Source organism: Coregonus lavaretus (assembly GCF_964263955.1).
Source record: "Coregonus lavaretus genome assembly, chromosome: 5".
Classification (NCBI taxonomy): Eukaryota; Metazoa; Chordata; class Actinopteri; order Salmoniformes; family Salmonidae; genus Coregonus; species Coregonus lavaretus.
This window is the reverse complement of record NC_139992.1, coordinates 19,710,067-19,730,473: the sequence shown is the minus strand read 5'-3', so window position 1 is coordinate 19,730,473 and position 20,407 is coordinate 19,710,067. Positions and strand designations below refer to the sequence as shown.

Genomic DNA, 20,407 nt, shown 5'->3' with positions numbered 1-20,407 from the left:
TGGTTAGTGGTGTTGCAGACTCTGGGGCCTTTCAGAATAGGTGTATATATACTGAGATCATGTGACAGATCATGTGACACTTAGATTGCACGCAGGTGGACTTTATTTAACTAATTATGTGACTTCTGAAGGTAATTTGTTGCACCAGATCTTATTTAGGGGCTTAATAGCAAAGGGGGTGAATACATATGCACGCACCACTTTTCCGTTATTTATTTTTAGAATTTTCTGAAAGAAGTTCTTTTTTTCATTTCACTTCACCAATTTGGACTATTTTGTGTATTACATTTGACATTTTAGTCATTTAGCAGACGCTCTTATCCAGAGCGATTTACAGTTAGTGAGTGCATACATTTTAAAAAATTCATATTGTCCCCGCGTGGGAATCGAACCCACAACCCTGGCGTTGCAAACGCCATGCTCTACCAACTGAGCTACATCAATGCCGGCCATTCCCTCCCCTACCCTGGACGAAGCTGGGCCAATTGTGCGCCGCCCCATGGGTCTCCCGGTCACGGCCGGCTACGACAGAGCCTGGATTCGAACCAGGATCTCTAGTGGCACAGCCTTAGACCACGACAGCCTTATGTCCATTACATGAAATCCAAATAAAAATCCATTTAAATTACAGGTTGTAATGCAACAAAATAGGAAAAACGGCAAGGGGGATGAATACTTTTGCAAAGCACTGTAGCACTCATCGGGTCAGGCAGTATTGGTTATGTTTTCTTGTCCATACGCTTCCCTTGTTTTCGATCTGTCCATGTTCTTAATCATGAAACTCACTACTGCACCTGCTTCCTCTCTCCCTGCGTCTCCGTTACATAAATCCATGTCTTGTTGAATAAAATGGCCACAGTCAATACCAGTTTATGGTTCCTGACAAAAGTAGAACATTATTTATGTAAATTCAAGTTTCTTTCAAGAAACTAAAAAAAAAAAAAAATGCCAAAAGTACCAGTAGTTGCAGAACCACCCATATACAAACTTTATTTGTGTAGTGTAAGGTTCTGTATTTATTTTCTTAGTCAACCTTGTGTTCTTGAATGTAGCCATGTTTCTCTGTGTTCTTGAACGTAGCCCTGTCTTTCATTTTTGTTCATTGATTTCACCTGTGTTTGTTACTCACCTGGTCTCATTAGCTCCTTATTTAGTTCAGTTCATTCTGTTTGTGCCTTGTGAGGTATTGTTCATTTTGACTCTACTAAACCTTTTCCTAGTTCGTTTGTGACAACCAGTTATAGCCTTCAGTCCTAGTTTTGGATTCTCCTGCCTGTTAGCCTACCTGTGTATGACCATTGCCTGCCTGTGAACACGATTCCTGCCTTTTGTGAAGGCGAAATAAACACCTGCCGCGCTCTGCGCGTGAATCTACACCCTTTTTCTCCCTGACTATTCATTACAGAATACTTCACCAAAAAATTGAACGGATTCAGCGGAGCTACAGAAGCGCCTAACCCAGCAAGAGGAATGTATGGAGGAAATCTGCCATCTTCTCCATCAGCCTATCCCTACTCTTCCGATGCCAGATATCGTAACCCATAGCCCTCCTTCATTCATATCCATGCCTGGAAAGTATGACGGTTCACCTGGGAAATGTCAGGGATTTCTGATGCAATGCAGCAAATACATTGAGCACAACCCCACTAACTTTGCCACCGACAAGAGCAGGGTGGATTTTGTGTCTCTGCTCACAGGCAAAGCCCTGGATTGGGCCACCGCCATATGGACTGCCAACAGCACAGAACTCAGATCCGAGACCCATTTCCAAACCCTCTTCAAAGAGGTATTCGATCACGCTCCTTCCAGGAGACCTCCTCATAGAACTTCAACAAGGACTCAATTCAGCTGCCGAGTATACCCTCGATTTCCTCACCATGGCTGCAGGGAGTGGATGGAGTGAGGCTGCTTTACTTACGTCTACCGAAGAGGGCTCAACAGGGAACTTCAGGCGGAGTTGGCCTGTAGAGGTGACCTTCAGGATTTAAATCAATACATTCGTATCTCCATCGACCACCTCGTCGAAGAACTCTGACACCCAGGAACCTGAAACCTTCTCTTTCCATGGTTCCGTCATCCCGTTCCAGTCTTCCAGAGCCCATGCAGTTGGGCCATGCTCCTCTCCCGCGTATCAAACGTCAAAGGCGGATCCAAGAAGGGCTCTGCCTATACTGTGGAGGGAAAGATAATCTACTCAGCCATTGCCCTGTTCGCCCCCCACGGAGAGATGATAAGGGTCCCTCCGCTGCCATGCAGGTAGGCGTGTCCTTGTTTCTAAATATCTCCCAGAAGCAATTCTCCATCCCAGTGTTGATAACCGCAAAGGGGGTTACTAAGTACGTAGAGGGCTTGATAGATTCGGGCGCAGCAGGTAATTTTATTGATCACCAGCTAGTACAAGAGCTTGACATTGATCTTACACCTGTCACCCCTCTCTTAAGGATTAACGCCCTGGACGGGCAGCCATTGGGCACGGGCTTCATTACGCACCTGACACAGAGCGTCACCCTCCAGATTGGAGTCTTCCACACCGAAACCATTCAACTCATGGAACTATCATTCCCCAAACAGCCACTCATCCTCGGACACCCCTGGCTTTGCCGTCACGACCCTGCTATCTCGTGGTGACAAGGTGAACTACTGTCCTGGTCTTCTACCTGCATCACCAGTTGTCTCAGCCTACCCTGCAGAAACACCACCATTGAGGACTCTGCAGTGCCACCCACTATACCATCTGAATACGCCCAGTACAGCAAAATCAAGGCCTCCACTCTGCCACCACATCGCCCAGTGGACTGTGCTATTGACTTACTCCCTGGAGTGTCCCCACCGAAGGGCCATGTTTACCCCCTATCTATCCCGGAAAATGAGGCAATGGAGAACTACATTGATGAAGCACTCGAAAATGGTTTAATTCGTCCTTCTTCCCCGGCTGCGTCCAGCTTCTTCTTCGTTGGAAAAAAGGACGGTGGTCTCCGTCCATGTATTGATTACCGTTCCCTGAATGACGTCACGGTCAAGAACCGTTTCCCTCTTCCTTTGATCCCAGCGACCCTTGAACAAGTGGGCCACGCCAACATCTATACAACATCTTTTCCAGGATATGATCAACCGCTTTCTCATCGTCTACATTGATTACATCCTGATTTACTCCCACTCCCTGAAGGAACACATACAGCATGTACAAAAGGTTCTTCAACGGCTCCTTGACCATAACCTTTATGTGAATTCTGAAAAGAGCACCTTCCATGTAAACTTCCTCGGTTTCGTACTGACACCTGGAGGGGTCCGCATGGATGAGAACAAAGTCACCACTGTCAATAACTGGCCCAAACCCACCAATGTTAAGGGACTCCAACGTTTCATTGGGTTCTCCAACTTCTATCGCCAGTTCATTCGGAACTTCAGTTCTACTGCCGCTCCCCTCACTGCCCTTACCAGCCAAAAGACCCGGACTCTTCAAATGACTGATACCGCCCTGACTGCTTTCAACAACTTGAAATGCCTCTTCACCTCAGCTCCTCTCCTTCGCCAACCTGATCCGACCCTTCCTTTCACCCTGGAGGTGGATGCCTCCAAAGTAGTAGGAGCCATACTCTCTCAGTGGGTTGCAACACCTCCCAAATCACATCCCAGTGCCTTCTTCTCCAGGAAGTTATCCGCCGCTGAGAGGAATTACGATTTGGGGAACAGAACTCCTCGCCATCAAGCTGGCCCTCGAGGAATGGCGCCACTGGTTGTAGGGCGCACAACATCCTAAACAGATCATCGTTATCTGGAATATATCAGATGGGCCAAGAGGTTAAACTCCAGACAAGCCAGCTGGGCTCTCTTCACAAGCTTCCATTTTCATGTTACTTACATCCCTGGAAAGAAAAACGTAAAAGCTGATGCTCTCTCCCGCCAGTTTGACCTTCCGACCAGTAACTCAGACCCTACACCCATTTTTCCTTCCTCTTGCATTATGGAACCGGTACAGTGGGAGGTTCACTCTGCTATACAAGAAGCCCTAACCTCAGACCCGGCTCCTCCTGAGACACCAGCTGGGAAGACTTGCGTACCAGCAGCTGTTAGACCCCAACTGATGCAATGGTGTCACACGTCCTTGGGGTCAGGACATCCGGGCATTACATTAACCACCGAACATCTAGCCCGTAAGTTCTGGTGGTCCTCACTGGCATCCGACGTAAGGGATTACGTACTCTCCTGTCCAGTCTGTGCCCAAACCAAAAGCCCTCGTCATCTCCCTGGTAAGCTTCAACCTTTTATAGCTGTTGACTTCATCACAGACCTTCCTGAATCCTCTGGTAACACCACCATCCTTGTCATAGTAGACCGTTTTTCAAAAATGTGTCTGGTTCCTCTTCCTCATTTACCTAACACCATGGAATTGGCTGAGTGTATGTTCCAGCAGGTGTTCCGTCTGTATGGGATTCTGGAGGACATAGTTTCTGACCGCGGGTCCCAGTTTGTCTCCCGGGTGTGGCGAGCCTTCTGTGACCGACTGGGGATCGCCCTCAGCCTCTCCTCCGGGTACCATCCCCAGAACAACGGGCAGACGGAACGCCTGAACCAAGAAATAGGGAAGTACCTCCGCCAACAATGTTCTGCCTCTCCACACGACTGGAGTCGGTATATGAATACGCTCAGAACTCACTCATGCATTCATCCCTTCGCCTTACTCCGTTTCAGTGTGTACTTGGTTACCAACCCCCCATGTTTCCCTGGGAGGCGGAGCCTGGTACTGTCCCAGCTGTCGACGACTGGTTTCTGCATAGTGAGCGGGTACGGGAGACCGCTCACCGGCATCTGCAAGAAGCCTCTAATACCCAGAAACGTTTTGCCGACAGATGCCGCCAACCTACGCCACTCTTTCACCCCGGACAGCATGTGTGGCTCTCTACCAGAGACATCCGGTTCTGTATTTATTTTCTTAGTTAACCTTTTTGTTCTTGAACGTAGCCCTGTCTTTCATTGATTTCACATGTGTTTACTCACCTCTCATTATATCCTTATTAAGTTCAGTTCATTCTGTTTGTGCCTTGTGAGGTATTGTTCGTTTTGACTCTACTAAGCCTTTTCCTAGTTCGTTTGTTTAGAACCAGTTATAGCCTTCAGTCCTAGTTTTTGATTCTCCTGCTTGTTTGCCTACCTGTGTATGACCATTGTCTGCCTGTGAACACAATTCCTACCTTTTGCGAAGGTGAAATAAACACCTGCCGCGCTCTGTGCGTGAATCTACACCTTTTTCTCCCTGACTATTCATTACATGTAGTATCTTATTTATTGTTGGTTTCATAAATTTAAGTTGACCTATTTCCCTTGAGATCAGCAAGACTAAAATCAAACCAAAATGAGAGACGAATAAGAGGAAGTTGGTGGTTGCATAGTACCCCCCCCCACCTGAGTATTAACCGTTGTGTGTTTGAGCAAGAGTTTGTGTGCACCTGTGGTTGTGTGACTGCACGATAGGTTCCAAGAAGTGCCTCTATGTTACTGTGAATCTCTGTGGGAGAAGCCACTTCCTAGCTCCAGGACAGAAGCAGGGCAGGGCCCCTAAAATGCAGGGGTATCATACATACTCTGACTCACTCCTGTACCTCTGCTTGGTTAGAGCTGGATTTGAGAATCCCCAGTCGAGGTTTCACACCTCAAGAAAACAACCCACCGCATTGTCTTGTCAACCTGAATAGTATTCCTTAAAATCACACTTCAGCGAGCCTGAAACCATACTCACGGCGTGAAGAGGTGCACCTTGGGTTTATCATCTCTAAGAAGGTAAATTAATTATATAAGTATTGCAATTGTTACTGCAAACTGTTGGTACACTTGTGCTTATTATGTATGTAGCCATTAGGAAGGATTAACAGCAGGTTTCAAGTTAGTTCTGATAATAGAGTAAAACGTTTTCCAGAATGGTCCAGCAGCTATGTCATGAGGCCCAACCTGGCTACCACAACAGACTGTCTGTAGTATTTGTATTTATTAGCGATCCCCATTAGCTGCTGCCAAGGCAGCACCTACTCTTCCTGGGGTCGACACATATTAAAGCATTTACATTATATATAAAACAGTACATCATATGACATTATTACACCACTACCTATCTACAATACAAAATGTTTAATACCACCATACAACAATATCACAATGTTTGCGTATGCATGTGTCTACCCTTGTGTGTGTCTCTTCACAGTCCCTGTTGTTCCATAAGGTTTATTTGTACCTGTTTTTTGAAATCGGATTCTACTTTTTGCATCAGTTACCTGATGTGAAAACAATTAAATAAGAGCGTCTGCTAAATGGCTAAAATGTAATGTGGAATAGAGTACCATGTAATCATGGCTCTATGCAGTACTGTGCACCTCCCATAGTCTGTTCTGGACTTCGGGACTGTGAAGAGAACTCTGGTGGCATGTCTTGTGGGGTATGCATGGGTGTCCGTGCCAGTATTCCAAACAGACAGCTCGGTACATTCAGCTTGTCGACACCTCTTACAAAAACAAGCAGTGATGAAGTCAATCTCTCTTCCACTCTGAGCCAGGAGAGACTGACATGCATGTCATTAATGTTAGCTCTCCATGTACTTTTAAGGGCCAGCCTTGCTGCCCTGTTCTGAGCCAACTGCAATTTTCCCAAGTCCCTCTTTGTGGCACCTGACCACACTACTGAACATTAGTCTAGGTGCGACAAAACTAGGGCCTGTAGGACCTGCCTTGTTGATAATGTTGTTAAGAAGGCAGAGCAGCGCTTAATTATGGACATACTTCTCCCCATTTTAAATACTGTTGTATCAATATGCTTTGACCATGACAGTCTACAATCCAGGGTTACTCCAAGCAGTTTAGTCACCTCAATTTCCACATTATTCATTATGAGATGTAGTTGAGGTTTAGTGAATGATTTGACCCAAATACAATGCTTTTAGTTTTGGAAATATTCAGGACTAACTTATTCCTTGCCACCCATTCCGAAACTAACTGCAACTCTTTGTTAAGTGTTGCAGTTATTTCAGTTGCTGTAGTAGCTGACGTGTATAGTGTTCAGTCATCCGCATACATAGACACACTGGCTTTACTCAAAGCCAGTGGCATGTCGTTAGTAAAGATGGAAAAAAGCAAGGGGTCTAGACAGCTGCCCTGGGGAATTCCTGATCCTACCTGGATTTTGTTTGAAAGGCTTCCATTAAAGAACACCCTCCTGTGTTCTGTTAGACAAGTAACACTTTATCCACATTATAGCAGGGGGTGTACAGCCATAACCCATACGTTTTCCAGCAGCAGACTATGATCGATAATGTAAAAAGCTGCACTAAAGTCTAACGTCCTTCTCTATAAGCATGCTGAAAGTTTGCTGTCAATTTGTTTACAGTAAAATTGTATCTGGTCAAACACAAATGTTTCCAATAGTTTACTAAGGGTTGGTAACAGGCTAATAGTAAGGTTTGTGGTCCCTACAATGAAGCTATACACAGGGAGTACCGGTACCAGATCAATGTGCAGGGGTATGAGGTAATTGAGGTAGATATTTACATGAAGACAGAGTAGAGTGGCTAGGCATCAGGATAGAGAGTAAAATAAAGAATAGAGTAGCAGCAGCATAGAATGAGTGTGAAAGTGTGTGTGTGTGTGTGTATGTGTGTTTGTGTTGTGTCGGTATAGGTGTGTGTGTGTCAGTGTAGTGTGTGTGTGTTTATCATGGTTCCCCAACTGGCGGCCCGCTGGCCGAATTTGGCCCGTGGATGACATTTTTTATATATACTGATATACAGTAGTACCAGTCAAAAGTTTGGACACACCTACTCATTCCAGAGTTTTTCTTAATTTTTACTATTTTCTACATTGTAGAATAATAGTGAAGATATCAAAACTATGAAATAACACACATGGAATCATGTAGTTACCAAAAAAGTGCTAAACAAATCAAAATATATTCAAATAGCCACCCTTTGCCTTGATGACAGCTTTGCACACTCTTGGCATTCTCTCAACCAGCTTCATGAGGTAGTCACCTGGAATGCAGTTCAATTAACAGGTGTGCCTTCTTAAAAGTTAATTTGAGTTATTCTTCAACAATCAATGGGTGTATATCATTAATTTATACATCAAAAAATGGATGTAGCAACTAAGGATTCCATCTTTAACCATTATTTTCTTGTAAAATCCATATTCTTTGAGGTTTCAGGATTTTGAGGAACTGACTGTCCTGGTGCCTCATTTATCAAAGTGCATATGCACAAAAAATATTATAATCATTGCATGCACCACTTTTCCCGCAAAAATGTGTTTCTCAAATTTGAACTTGACAGGAAAGTACGCGTATCACCACGCAAATCTCAGACCACAGGTACGCACAACTTCTAGTGGTTGAAGAATTGTATTACAAGCAAATATATTTTTTTTTTTTTATTATCGGGGAAATTGAGTTGTTTGACAGTCAGGAATTAGAGAGCATTGTTTTGAAGGTTTGGACACCCTCCACAAATTAATTCCTCCTTTCCTCAGTCAGGAAGTTGTGCTATGTGTGCAAGTGACATAAATATTAACGTTTTCTGTCTCACCATGTGTTATAGTGTTAAGAATGTGTTAGTTATTGCTGGTTACTACTCTGTATGATCATGGTGTAAAATGCGTGGGCCATGCACGTGTTACAGACAGAGTGTGCAGAGCTGTGGCCTTGCATGATGACTAAAGAGTAACCTACTAAAAGGTCAACCTTCAACCCCAGGAGTGGAATTTCCAGTCTTGTGTAGTGGTGTGTGTGGTTGACTTCAGAGTAAAGTGTTGACTAGGGTTCAGTCAGTTCACATTTTGTGTTTTTTGAAACTCAAATGATATCAAATAAAAAATCTAATGAAACGTTATTTGTCACATGCGCCGAATACAACATTGTTTGTAACTTATTTTGTACATAATGTTGCTGCTACCATCTAATATGACCGAAAAGAGCTTCTGGACATCAGAACAGCGATTACTCACCTTGAACTGGATGAATAATTTTCCTTTAATGAGTCTTTGAGAGGGATTCGCTCCAGACACCCGACAGGGCCCTCATCCCCGTGATTCGCAGTAGGAAAAAAATGAGATATCGCGGAAGGAGGGTGCTTGGTAAGGAGCCGGCGATACTATTGGCCAATTTACAATCGCTTGATAATAAAGTGGACGAACTACAGGCACGTATATCCTACCAACAGGACATTAAAAACTGTAATATCTTATGTTTCACCAAGTCGTGGCTGAACAAAGACATGAATAACATACAGCTGGCGTGTTATACACTGTATTGGCAGGATAGAACACCAGCCTCTGGTAAGACAAGGGGTGGCGGTCTATGTATATTTGTAAACAACAGCTGGTGCACGATATCTAAGGAAGTCTCGAGGTTTTGCTCGCCTGAGGTAGAGTATCTCATGATAAGCTGTAGACCACACTATCTACCAAGAGAGTTTTCATCTATATTCTTCGTAGATGTCTATTTACCACCACAAACCGATGCTGGCACTAAGACCACACTCAATTAACTGTATACGGCCATAAGCAAACAGGAAAACGCTCATCCAGAGGCAGCGCTCCTAGTGGCTGGGAACGTTAATGCAGGGAAACTTAAATCAGTTTTTCCTAATTTCTACCAGCATGTTAAATGTGCAACCAGAGGGAAAAACACTCAAGACCACCTTTACTTCACACACAGAGACGCGTACAAAGCTCTCCCTCGCCCTCCATTTGGAAAATCTGACCATAATTCTATCCTCCTGATTCCTGCATACAAGCAAAAACTAAAGCAGGAAGCACCAGTGACTCTGTCAATAAAAAAGTGGTCAGATGAAGCAGATGCTAAGCTACAGGACTATTTTGCTAGCACAGACTGGAATGTCTTCCGGGATTCTTCCGATGGCATTGAGGAGTACACCACATCAGTCACTGGCTTCATCAATAAGTGCATTGATGACGTCGTCCCCACAGTGACTGTACGTACATACGCCAATCAGAAGCCATGGATTACAGGCAACATCCTCACTGAGCTAAAGGGTAGAGCAGCCGCTTTCAAGGAGTAGAACTCTAACCCGGAAGCTTATAAGAAATCCCGCTATGCCCTCCACTACAAAGGGATGCACAGCCGCGAGCTGCCCAGTGACACGAGCCTACCAGACGAGCTAAATCACTTCTATGCTCACTTCGAGGCAAGCAACACTGAAACATGCATGAGAGCATCAGCTGTTCCGAATGACTGTGTGATCACGCTCTCCATAGCCGATGTGAGTAATACCTTTTAAACTGGTCAACATTCACAAGGCCGCAGGGCCAGACGGATTACCAGGACATGTACTCCGAGCATGCGCTGACCAACTGGCAAGTGTCTGTAATACCAACATGTTTCAAGCAGACCACCATAGTCACTGTGCCCAAGAACACTAACGTAACCTGCCTAAATGACTACCGACCCATAGCACTCACGTCTGTAGCCATGAAGTGCTTTGAAAGGCTGGTCATGGGAGCCAGAAATCTTTCTGATTGAGAGGGGGTCAAATAATTATTTCCCTCATTAAAATGCAAATCAATTCATAACATTTTTGACATGCGTTCTTCTGGATTTTTTTGTTGATATTCTGTCTCTCACTGTTCAAATAAACCTACCATTAAAATTATAGACTGATCATGTCTTTGTCAGTGGGCAAACGTACAAAATTAGCAGGGGATCAAATACTTTTTTCCCTCACTGTATCTGTCACATGATCTGGCACATGATCTCAGTATATATACACCTGTTCTGAAAGGCCCCAGAGTCTGCAACACCACTAAGCAAGGGGCACCACCAAGCAAGGGGCACCATGAAGACCAAGTAGCTCTCCAAACAGGTCAGGTACACATTTGTGGAGAAGTACAGATCAGGGTTGGGTTATAAAAAAATATCAGAAACTTTTAACATCCCACGGAGCACCATTAAATCCATTATAAAAATGTTTAAAGAATATGGCACCACAACAAACCTGCCAAGAGAGGGCCGCCCGCCCACCAAAACTCACGGACCAGGCAAGGAGGGCATTAATCAGAGAGGCAACAAAGAGACCAAAGATAACCCTGAAAGAGCTGCAAAGCTCCACAGCGGAGATTGGAGTATCTGTCCATAGGACCACTTTAAGCCGTTTTACGGAAGAGTGACCAGAAAAAAAACCATTGCTTAAAGAAAAAAATAAGCAAACATGTTTGGTGTTCACCAAAAGACATGTGGGAGACTCCCCAAACATATGGATGAAGGTACTCTGTTCAGATGAGACTAAAATTGAGCTTTTTGGCCATCAAGGAAAATGCTATGTCTGGCGCAAACCCAAAACCTCTTATCACCTCGAGACCACCATCCCTGGTGGTGGCAGCATCATGCTGTGGGGATGTTTTTCATTGGCAGGGACTGGGAAACTGGTCAGAATTAAAGGAATGATGAATGGCGCTAAATACAGGGAAATTCCTGAGGGAATGTCACGTTCGTTCATAGACGGGTCAGACCAAGGCGCAGCGTGATATGCATACATGTTTATTAAATGAATAAACACAACGACAAAACAATAAACCAACGATACGTGACGTTCTACGGTACACACAACAAACCTCACACGGAACAAGATCCCACAACCCACTAGTGCCAATAGGCTGCCTAAGTATGGTCCCCAATCAGAGACAACGAGCGACAGCTGCCTCTGATTGGGAACCACACCGGCCAACATAGATCTAGACATACTAGATCCTACAACATAGAATAAACACAACAAGGAATATACACACCCTGACTCAACATATAAGCGTCCCCTGAGTCAGGGCGTGACAGTACCCCCCCCCAAAGGTACGGACTCCGACCGCACAACATAAACATAACAGGGTAGGGGCCGGGTGGGCATTCCGCCTCAGAGGTGGATCCGGCTCAGGCCATGACGACCTCTCACTCTTCACCTCCCATTTGCGCCCCTGGTCTGGTCTAGACCTCGGCGCGTTGCTTCCCCTCTCCTTCCTCCCACTATACTCCAAGCCCTGTCTGGACCCTGGTGTGAGAGACCCCGAACCTGGAGAGGGGCTGACGTCTGGGTCTGGACTGGAGCCGCTGACCGGAGCTGGACCGGGCACCGGTGGAGCGGACTGCTCAGGCTCCGGACTGGAGCCGCTGACCGGAGCTGGATCAGGCACCGGTGGAGCGGACTGCTCTGGCTCCGGAGTGGAGCCGCTGACCGGAGCTGGACTTGACCCCAGTGAAGCGGATTGCTCTGGCTCCGGTGTGAAGGCATGTTTGCATAGGGACGTGGTTTATATAGCCAGAAAGCTACTCTACTGGTGCCAAATTTGACTTTAGGGTGTCATCAAATATAAATAAAAGTTTTCCCTGTTTATCTATGGCAAAGATACTTATATGTTTCCCCTTTCATCTGTGACTGGTGTTAGCTTGCTACTGGCTAGCTAGGTTTTCAGCCAGCATGGAACAAAGGGGGGAAGGGTCATTCAAAACGCTGACGCAGTTGTCAAGTCAACACATCCATCAGTGCTCTTGTGAACTGCGTCACAAGTGACATGCCAAACAAGAGATGTATAAAAAAGAATTGATATCATTGATGCAATTTCAGTGTTTGAGTTGCTTTGTGTATCACCAAATTTGCTTGAGATGATTTTGCTGCAACACTGCTCACTGCATCCAAGTTGCTTGACATGGGAGTTTCAAAGAGCTGTCAGTCAAGGCGAGATCATGAATATAAGCTCCCTGCACACTCAGCCTCTTTTCAAACTTCCTGGTAGTTAGCCATGACAGAAAAAGTACTTTTCAGAATTACTGTTCAATACCTTTAACACAAACAATATGTATTTCTTAAGGCCTCATGAGGGCTTACACTCTAAAACATCCTGGGTTGTTTGGATGACCCAACTGCTGGGTTGCAGGCATTGGGTCACTTAGTTTGGTTGTTTTTTAAAAAAGAGCAAGGTTGGTTTGGTGATGCTGGGTTATTGTGATTTTACAGAGGGGGTCAAATCATAATAAGACTGGAGGCTTGGCGTAGTAGGGGCGTGGCTTTCAGGAAGTTATTTTTGTCCACCCATTGGAGTAAATGTAATTCCGGTTAATCTGATCTGTTGAATTGTTAGCACATGTCACAGTTGAAGACTTACAGATTTGTAGTTATAATTAAGCCTACAGAAGTATACCAAAAAAAAAAAAAAAAGTATATGAGTTCCTTAAAAGCCTATGCAAATCATAATGTGATATCCCCAATGGTATAGTAACCACTTTAGTGTAATATGTAAATAATAATGTTCATATTTTTGTATTAGATTTTGTGACGTGCAATAATTTTCAAGGAAAATTTGACATTGCAGTCTACAAAATCAACATGATCGACAGGACTGACATTTACTCTCACGGATGGCCAAAAATAACTATCTAAATGCCACACACCTAATAAGCCACACCTCCTGAAAATAAGCTATGGATTACATAAAAAAAGATAGAACTGCTTGGTCAACCCAGAAAGAAAATGAATAAAAACCCAATGGATGGTTAAATTAACCCATGTTTGGATACTCGGAAAAACCCAACATGTTGGGTTATTCATGCAACCTGTCACATTATGCTGGCTTGCAAAGTGATGTCTAATTCTGATAGAAATCCAGCCGGAATGGGGATATCCAACCTTTTGAATTTTATATCACCCACAACTTGCATTTAGATTTCCTGCCAGGGTTGGGAAAAGTGAAATATGAGACTACCTAAAACATCTAAACTGGAACAACCTTTTCAGTAACGGCTAAATAAGTCCAAGTAACATATCGGATTAGTTTAGAATATGTATGACATTTATATCTGAGATGCATAACATTAATTAATCAATGTACATGCAAAAACATAGATATATCATTTCTTTTATGTTTTTTAAATCAACCTGAAATAGAGCACGCTGTGAAATATGATTATGATGGGTGTGGTTTTGGTTCAACTCTGGTTATTAACACCAACATTGAGTGTTAATTCAACATGTAATTGTTATGTTCAGAGTGTAGGCACTTAACATTAGAGCATATGAATTACATATTGTATTGTGTTAAAGAATAAACCATATATGATAACATTTTTGCTCAGGATATCACTTGGTGAAGTCCCTAGGACTGAAAATGGATGAATGCAACAACCATGTCTCTGTCACTAACAAATACAGTCATGGATAGTACTGTAACTCTACAATTCACTTGAAAGGCAAGGCACTCTGGGAAAAAAATAAGGCTTTACACCAAGCAGTGTGTTAATTAAACACTTTCCAGTGTCTATAGGGGTCCACACTTTCAGTGTTAATTTAAAACTCTCAGTCTATAATTTGCTGTGTAGCTCTGGTGTGTGTTTGTGTGGGAAACAGACATTCAGTTGACAAGTAAGGGATTCAGTGGATGGTCAGAAAGAAGCATGATACGTTTGTGTGTGTGAGATCATTTATTTTGCTGAAGATTTTGGATAGTGTGATGTGACCCTTGATTCTGATAGTTTGTTTGAGCCTATTATGGCAATGCCTGACTAAAACTCACAAGTGATTCTGTGTGTCTCTTTGTTTCAGCTATGGATTGGAGTCAGATGTTGCAGCTCTCACTCTTCTCACTCCTCTGTCTCACTGGCAGCGCCAAGGCAGTAGGAGGTAAGTAGCATGGACTTTACCAACATAATTCATCAGCCATTAATTAATCAATCAATCAATCAATCATGTTACGAGGACAGCTAGAAGTACAGATTGAATTAAACTGTATCAATTGAACAGCTCTATAGGCAGAAACATGGTCCTTCACTTTGTCATGACTTAACTCTGACCTCTGGTGGGTGTTGATGGAATTAAATCCTTTGAAACAGCAGCCCTGCAAATATCTATGTTTCTTGTTGTTCTGAAAGGTTAAGCACACAGCAAATTCTCCAGTTTAAAAAAAAACAGAGTTTTAAAGGTCCTGAACAGTCATTCTGAAAAGTACTTTTTCTCTCATGGGTAACTACCAGGAAGTTGAAAAAGACAGGCTGAGTGGGTGGTGAGCTTATATTAATTAGTTCGCCTTGACTGACAGCTCTTTGAAACACCTATGTCAAGCAACTTGGATGCAGTGAGCAGTGTTGCAGTAAAATCATCTTAAGCAAATTTGGTGACACAAAAAGCAACTCAAACAACATTGAAATTGCATCATTGATGTCATTTATATATATATATATATATATATATATATATATATATATATATATATATATATATCTCCCGTTTGGCATGTCTTTTGTGATGTGTTTCACAGCAGCACTGACGGATGTGTTAACATGACAACTGAGTCAGAGTTTTGAATGACCCTTCTCCCCCTTTTGTTCCATGCTGGCTGAAGACCTCGCTAGCCAGTAACTAGCTAACACCAGACACAGATGAAAGGGGAAACATATAAGAATATTTGCCATAGATTGATAGGGTAAACTTGTAATTATATTTGCTGACACCATTCAGTCACATTTTGGCGCCAATAGAGTAGCTATCTAGATGTATAAACCACGCCCCTCTGCCCCGATGTTGGTTAAAAGGCGGTACTTATTTAAGTTAGGTAAGAGAATATCATGTTACAGTACCAGTGGTGTATTAAAATGAGAGTTAAGGTGATGTCACGTTGTCCCCTAAATAATGAATCCAAGTGTTTGACATGGGGGAGGGGACCAGTAACTTTATGATCAAACTTTATCAATGTATAACTTATCATACTTTAGTCATCATACTTTGATCTGGTTTCCTTCAAATATCATCACATTTCATGAAAAACATCATTTTAACTATTCATGACCTTTAAATCAACACTGAAAGTGTTGTCTATGGACCCCATATAAACACCGGAACAGTGTTAAATTAACTTACGGATTAGTGTAAAGCCTTATTCAAATATTTCCCAGAGTGCCTTGCCTTTTGAGTAAATTGTAGAGTTATCACCAATGACTATATTTGTTATTGACAGAGACATGGATGATGTATTCATCCATTTTCGGTCCTATGGACTTCACCCAGTATTAAGTGAGATCCTAAGTGAATGTTATCATTAAAAATATATATGTTTAACACAATACCACACGCCATTTTGAGGGCCTAGTTTTACCCTTTTTTAGGGGCCTGAAACTCATACATATAACTTTGAACTAAAACCACGTCATTATTATCATATTTCCCAGCAGGCTCTATTGCAGGTTGATATTTCAGAATTGTTTGTTTCAATATCTATGTTTGTGCACATACATTGATTGACTGATTAATCTTGTGCTACACAAAGATAAATGACATACATTTTTATAAACTAATCCAATTAGTTAGTTCAAATCAGTTAGTTCCTAATGTTCCTAACCCAGGCAGTCATTCTGAATGCAGATTTCAGGTGAATAATTATTCCAACTGTTGGATCTCCACCCACTGATTGGATTCCAATAGGAATTACATGTCACCTTGCAAGCTAGCATAATGTGACTTGCAGGCCTGATGTGGCTTGTAAACCATGGGTTTCAGGCCCTTGTGTTACAATCTCAGAATAAAAGGTTTACATTTGTGACTAAAGGGAGACAAACACTTATTTCTCTTTGTGTAGCATAATATTAATCAATCAATCAATGCACCTGCACAAATATAGATATTGAAACAAACAATTCTAAAAACAATCATCCTGCGATAGAGCAAGCTGGGAAATATGATAATGATGGGCATGGTTTTAGTTCAAAGTGACGTGCATGAGTTTCAGGCTCCTTTATTTGGTTAAAACTATGCCCACAAAATAAAGCCTTATGAAATAAATACAGTGCACAACTATTCAGACCCCTTCACCTTTTCCACATTTTGTTACGTTACAGCCTTATTCTAAAATTGATTAAATGCACATTTTTCCTCATCAATCTACACAAAATACCCCATAATGACGAAGTGAGAAAACAGGTTTTTAGAAATGTTTACCAAAAAAAATAAACAAGTATTTACATAAATATTCAGACCCTTTGCTATGAGACTCGAAATTGAGCTCAGGTGCATCCTATTTCCATTGATCATCCTTGAGATGTTTCTACAACTTGATTGGAGTCCACCTGTGGTAAATTCAATTGATTGGACATGATTTGGAAAGGCACACACCTGTCCCACAGTTGACAGTGCATGTCAGAGCAAAAACCAAGCCATGAGGTCAAAGGAATTGTCCGTTGAGCTCCAAGAAAGGATTCTGTCGAGGCACAGATATGGAGAAGGGTACCAAAACCTTTCTGCAGCATTGAAGGTCCCCAAGAACACAGTGCCCTCCATCATTCAGAAATGGAAGAAGTTTGGAACCACAAGACTATTACTATAGCTTGCAGTCTGGCCAAACTGAGCAATCAGGGGAGAAGGTTCTTGGTTAGGGAGGTGACCAAGAACCTGATGGTCACTCTGACAGAGCTCCAGAGGTCCTCTATGGAGATGGGAGAACCTTCCAGAAGGACAACCATCTCTGCAGCACTCCACCAATCAGGCCTTTATGGTAGAGAGGCCAGACGGAAGCCACTCCTCAGTAAAAGGCACATGACAGCCCGCTTACGTTTACATTTTACATTTGAGTCATTTAGCAGACGCTCTTAGCCAGAGCGACTTACAGTTAAAAAAATATATATATAATAATACTGGCCCCCCGTGGGAATCAATCCCACAACCCTGGCGTTGCAAACGCCATGCTCTACCAACTGAGCTACATCCCTGCCGGCCATTCCCTCCCCTACCCTGCACGACGCTGGGCCAATTGTGCGCCGCCCCATGGGTCTCCCGGTCGTGGCCGGCTACGACAGAGCCTGGATTCGAACCAGGATCTCTAGTGGCACAGCTTTCACTGCGATGCAGTGCCTTAGACCACTGCGCCACTCGGGAGTTTGCCAAAAGGCACCTAAGGACTCACAGACCAAGAGAAACAAGATTCTCTGGTCTAATGAAACCAAGATTGAACTCTTTGGCCTGAATGCCAAGCGTCCCGTCTGGAGGAAACCAGGCACCACTCATCACCTGGCCAATACCATCCCTACGGTGAAGCATGGTGGTGGCAGCATCTTGATGTGGAAAGGTGAACGGAGCAAAGTACAGAAGAGAGATCCTTGATGAAAACCTGCTCCACACCTCAGACTGGGGCGATGGTTCACCTTCCAACAGGACAACGACCCTAAGCACACAGCCAAGACAACGGAGGAGTGGCTTCGGGACAGGCCTCTGAATGTCCTTGAGTGGCCCAGCCAGAGCCCGGACATGAACCCGATCGAACAGCACTGGAGAGACCTAAAAATAGCTGTGCAGCGATGCTCCCCATGTAACCTTACAGAGCTTGACAGGATCTGCAGAGAGGAATGGGAGAAACTACCCAAATACAGGTGTGCCAAGCTTGTGGCATCATACCCAAGAAGACTCGAGGCTGTAATCGCTGCCAAAGGTGCTTCAACAAAGTACTGAGTAAAGGGTCTGAATATTTATGTAAATGTGATATTTCAGTTTTTAATTTTTAATTGATTTGCAAAAAAAATGTAAAACCTGTTTTTGCTTTGTCAATATGGGGTATTTTGTGTAGATTGATAAGGAAAAAAACACATTTATTTAAGGCTGTAACGTAACAAAATGTGGAACAAGTGAAGGGGTCTGAATACTTTCCGAATGCACTGTATGGCATTGTGTTAAATATATATATATATATATTTTATGACAACATATTCATTTAGGATCTCACTTTTTGAAGTCCGTAGGACCAAAAATGGATGAATGCAACAACCATGTCTCTGTCACTTACAGTGGTGGTAACTCTACAATTTGCTTGAAAGGCAAGGCACTGTGGGAATATTTGGAAAAGGCTTTACACTAATCAGTGTGTTAATTTAACACTGTTCTGGTGTCTATATGGGTCCACAGACTCAACACTTTCAGTATTGATTTAACACCATCAGTGTTCTTAGTTATAATTTGTTTTACTGGAGAATTTGTTGTGAAGAGATATATTTTGAAGGGACCATCTCTGTAAAGACTCTGTCTATGCATACTACATGACACGCGTAATAATTGCATAATTTCTTTGCCGTGCATCATTTCTCCAACGTGTTTTTCTTTAAGAGGTGGCCTCAATAAAAAAGATGGTGGTCCGCAAACAGTCCCTGTGCCGCATGTTTGTCTTTACTTTACTTTATTTACTCTTTGTGTGCAGATCTCTGTGAGGACAAAGGACGAGAGGTTGAGCGGGTGTTTTCAGTTTCCGGTGATGCTGCCATGTTAACATCCACCCTGCTGGACCTCAATGTGTTTGACTACCGCAGCATCCCCTATAACATCTCATGGTATGACCCAAGGACTGGGAGAGAGCTGACCAGGGAGACAAGAAAGACTCTGCCGCGGGGAAAGACACTGTGGATTTTTAACATCGCGATGGAGGATGCTGGAAACTATGAGTGTGTTGTGAGGTAGGGGCAATACTTTTGTCTGCTGTGAGTGTGTGTGTGTGTGTGTGTGTGTGTGTGTGTGTGTGTGTGTGTGTGTGTGTGTGTGTGTGTGTGTGTGTGTGTGTGTGTGTGTGTGTGTGTGTGTGTGCTGTAAATCTTTCCTGTTACCTTTGATAAACAGACTACCCTCCCAGTGCTATAAGAAATCGGCCTTACTGATTGTGAACCACACCAACCCAGAAGAATGCGGTCGACCAGAAAAGGCCGACCAGGTCCTGACCAACAAAGCCACCGGTTTTCTGAACTGCCCATTGAGTGACCATATCAGGGAAGTGGACAATTACTCCATTCAGTGGTACAAGGTGAGTCCTATGGGGTAAACAGACAGTGCAGTGCAATGGGAGAGTGTTGAGAGGGAACGCCTGACAGCAGGGGTGGACTGGCCATGCCGGATGGGCTGATACATTTTTAGCCCAATGGGATTGTCATTTTATTTTATTTTTTTACATAATTATAATTATCTGGCTAATAACCAAATTAGTTCACCCAAAGTTCACCCAAATTACAATGACATTGGTTTCCTTACCCTGTAGGCCAGTCTATGGACAAGGTATAACAACAACGTGCTTTGGTTTGGTTTCCCTTGCACTGTTGTCACATGGAAGCGTTTTGGCATTTGTGGCACAAATCTCATTCAAGTCATTTGACCGATATTGGCATTTGTCGCGCATCAGTATGAAAAATTTATGCACTCACTAACTGTAAGTCGCTCTGGATAAGAGCGTCTGCTAAATGACTAAAACGTAAAATGTAATCATGTTCAAATCAATTTGAGATACATTTGGACATGATGTAGTCCCCTGTAGCTCAGTTGGTAGAGCATGGCGCTTGCAACGCCAGGGTTGTGGGTTCGTTCCCCACGGGGGGCCAGTATGAAAATGTATGCACTCACTAACTGTAAGTCACTCTGGAT

At 43.3% G+C, this 20,407-nt stretch overlaps 1 protein-coding gene across 1 annotated transcript in view; it reads left to right on the top strand.

Annotated features, from left to right (window-relative positions):
• Positions 1 to 5,695: 5,695 nt before the first annotated feature.
• LOC311129164 (interleukin-1 receptor type 1-like) overlaps positions 5,696 to 20,407 on the top strand; it is a 30,021-nt gene continuing 15,309 nt past the window's right edge. Inside the window, exons 1-4 of the mRNA XM_084161470.1 lie at positions 5,696 to 5,778; positions 14,576 to 14,653; positions 19,203 to 19,455; positions 19,616 to 19,796. Coding sequence (XP_084017596.1) covers positions 14,578 to 14,653; positions 19,203 to 19,455; positions 19,616 to 19,796 — 510 coding nt within the window. The 5' untranslated portion in view covers positions 5,696 to 5,778; positions 14,576 to 14,577. The remainder of the gene's footprint in view (positions 5,779 to 14,575; positions 14,654 to 19,202; positions 19,456 to 19,615; positions 19,797 to 20,407) is intronic.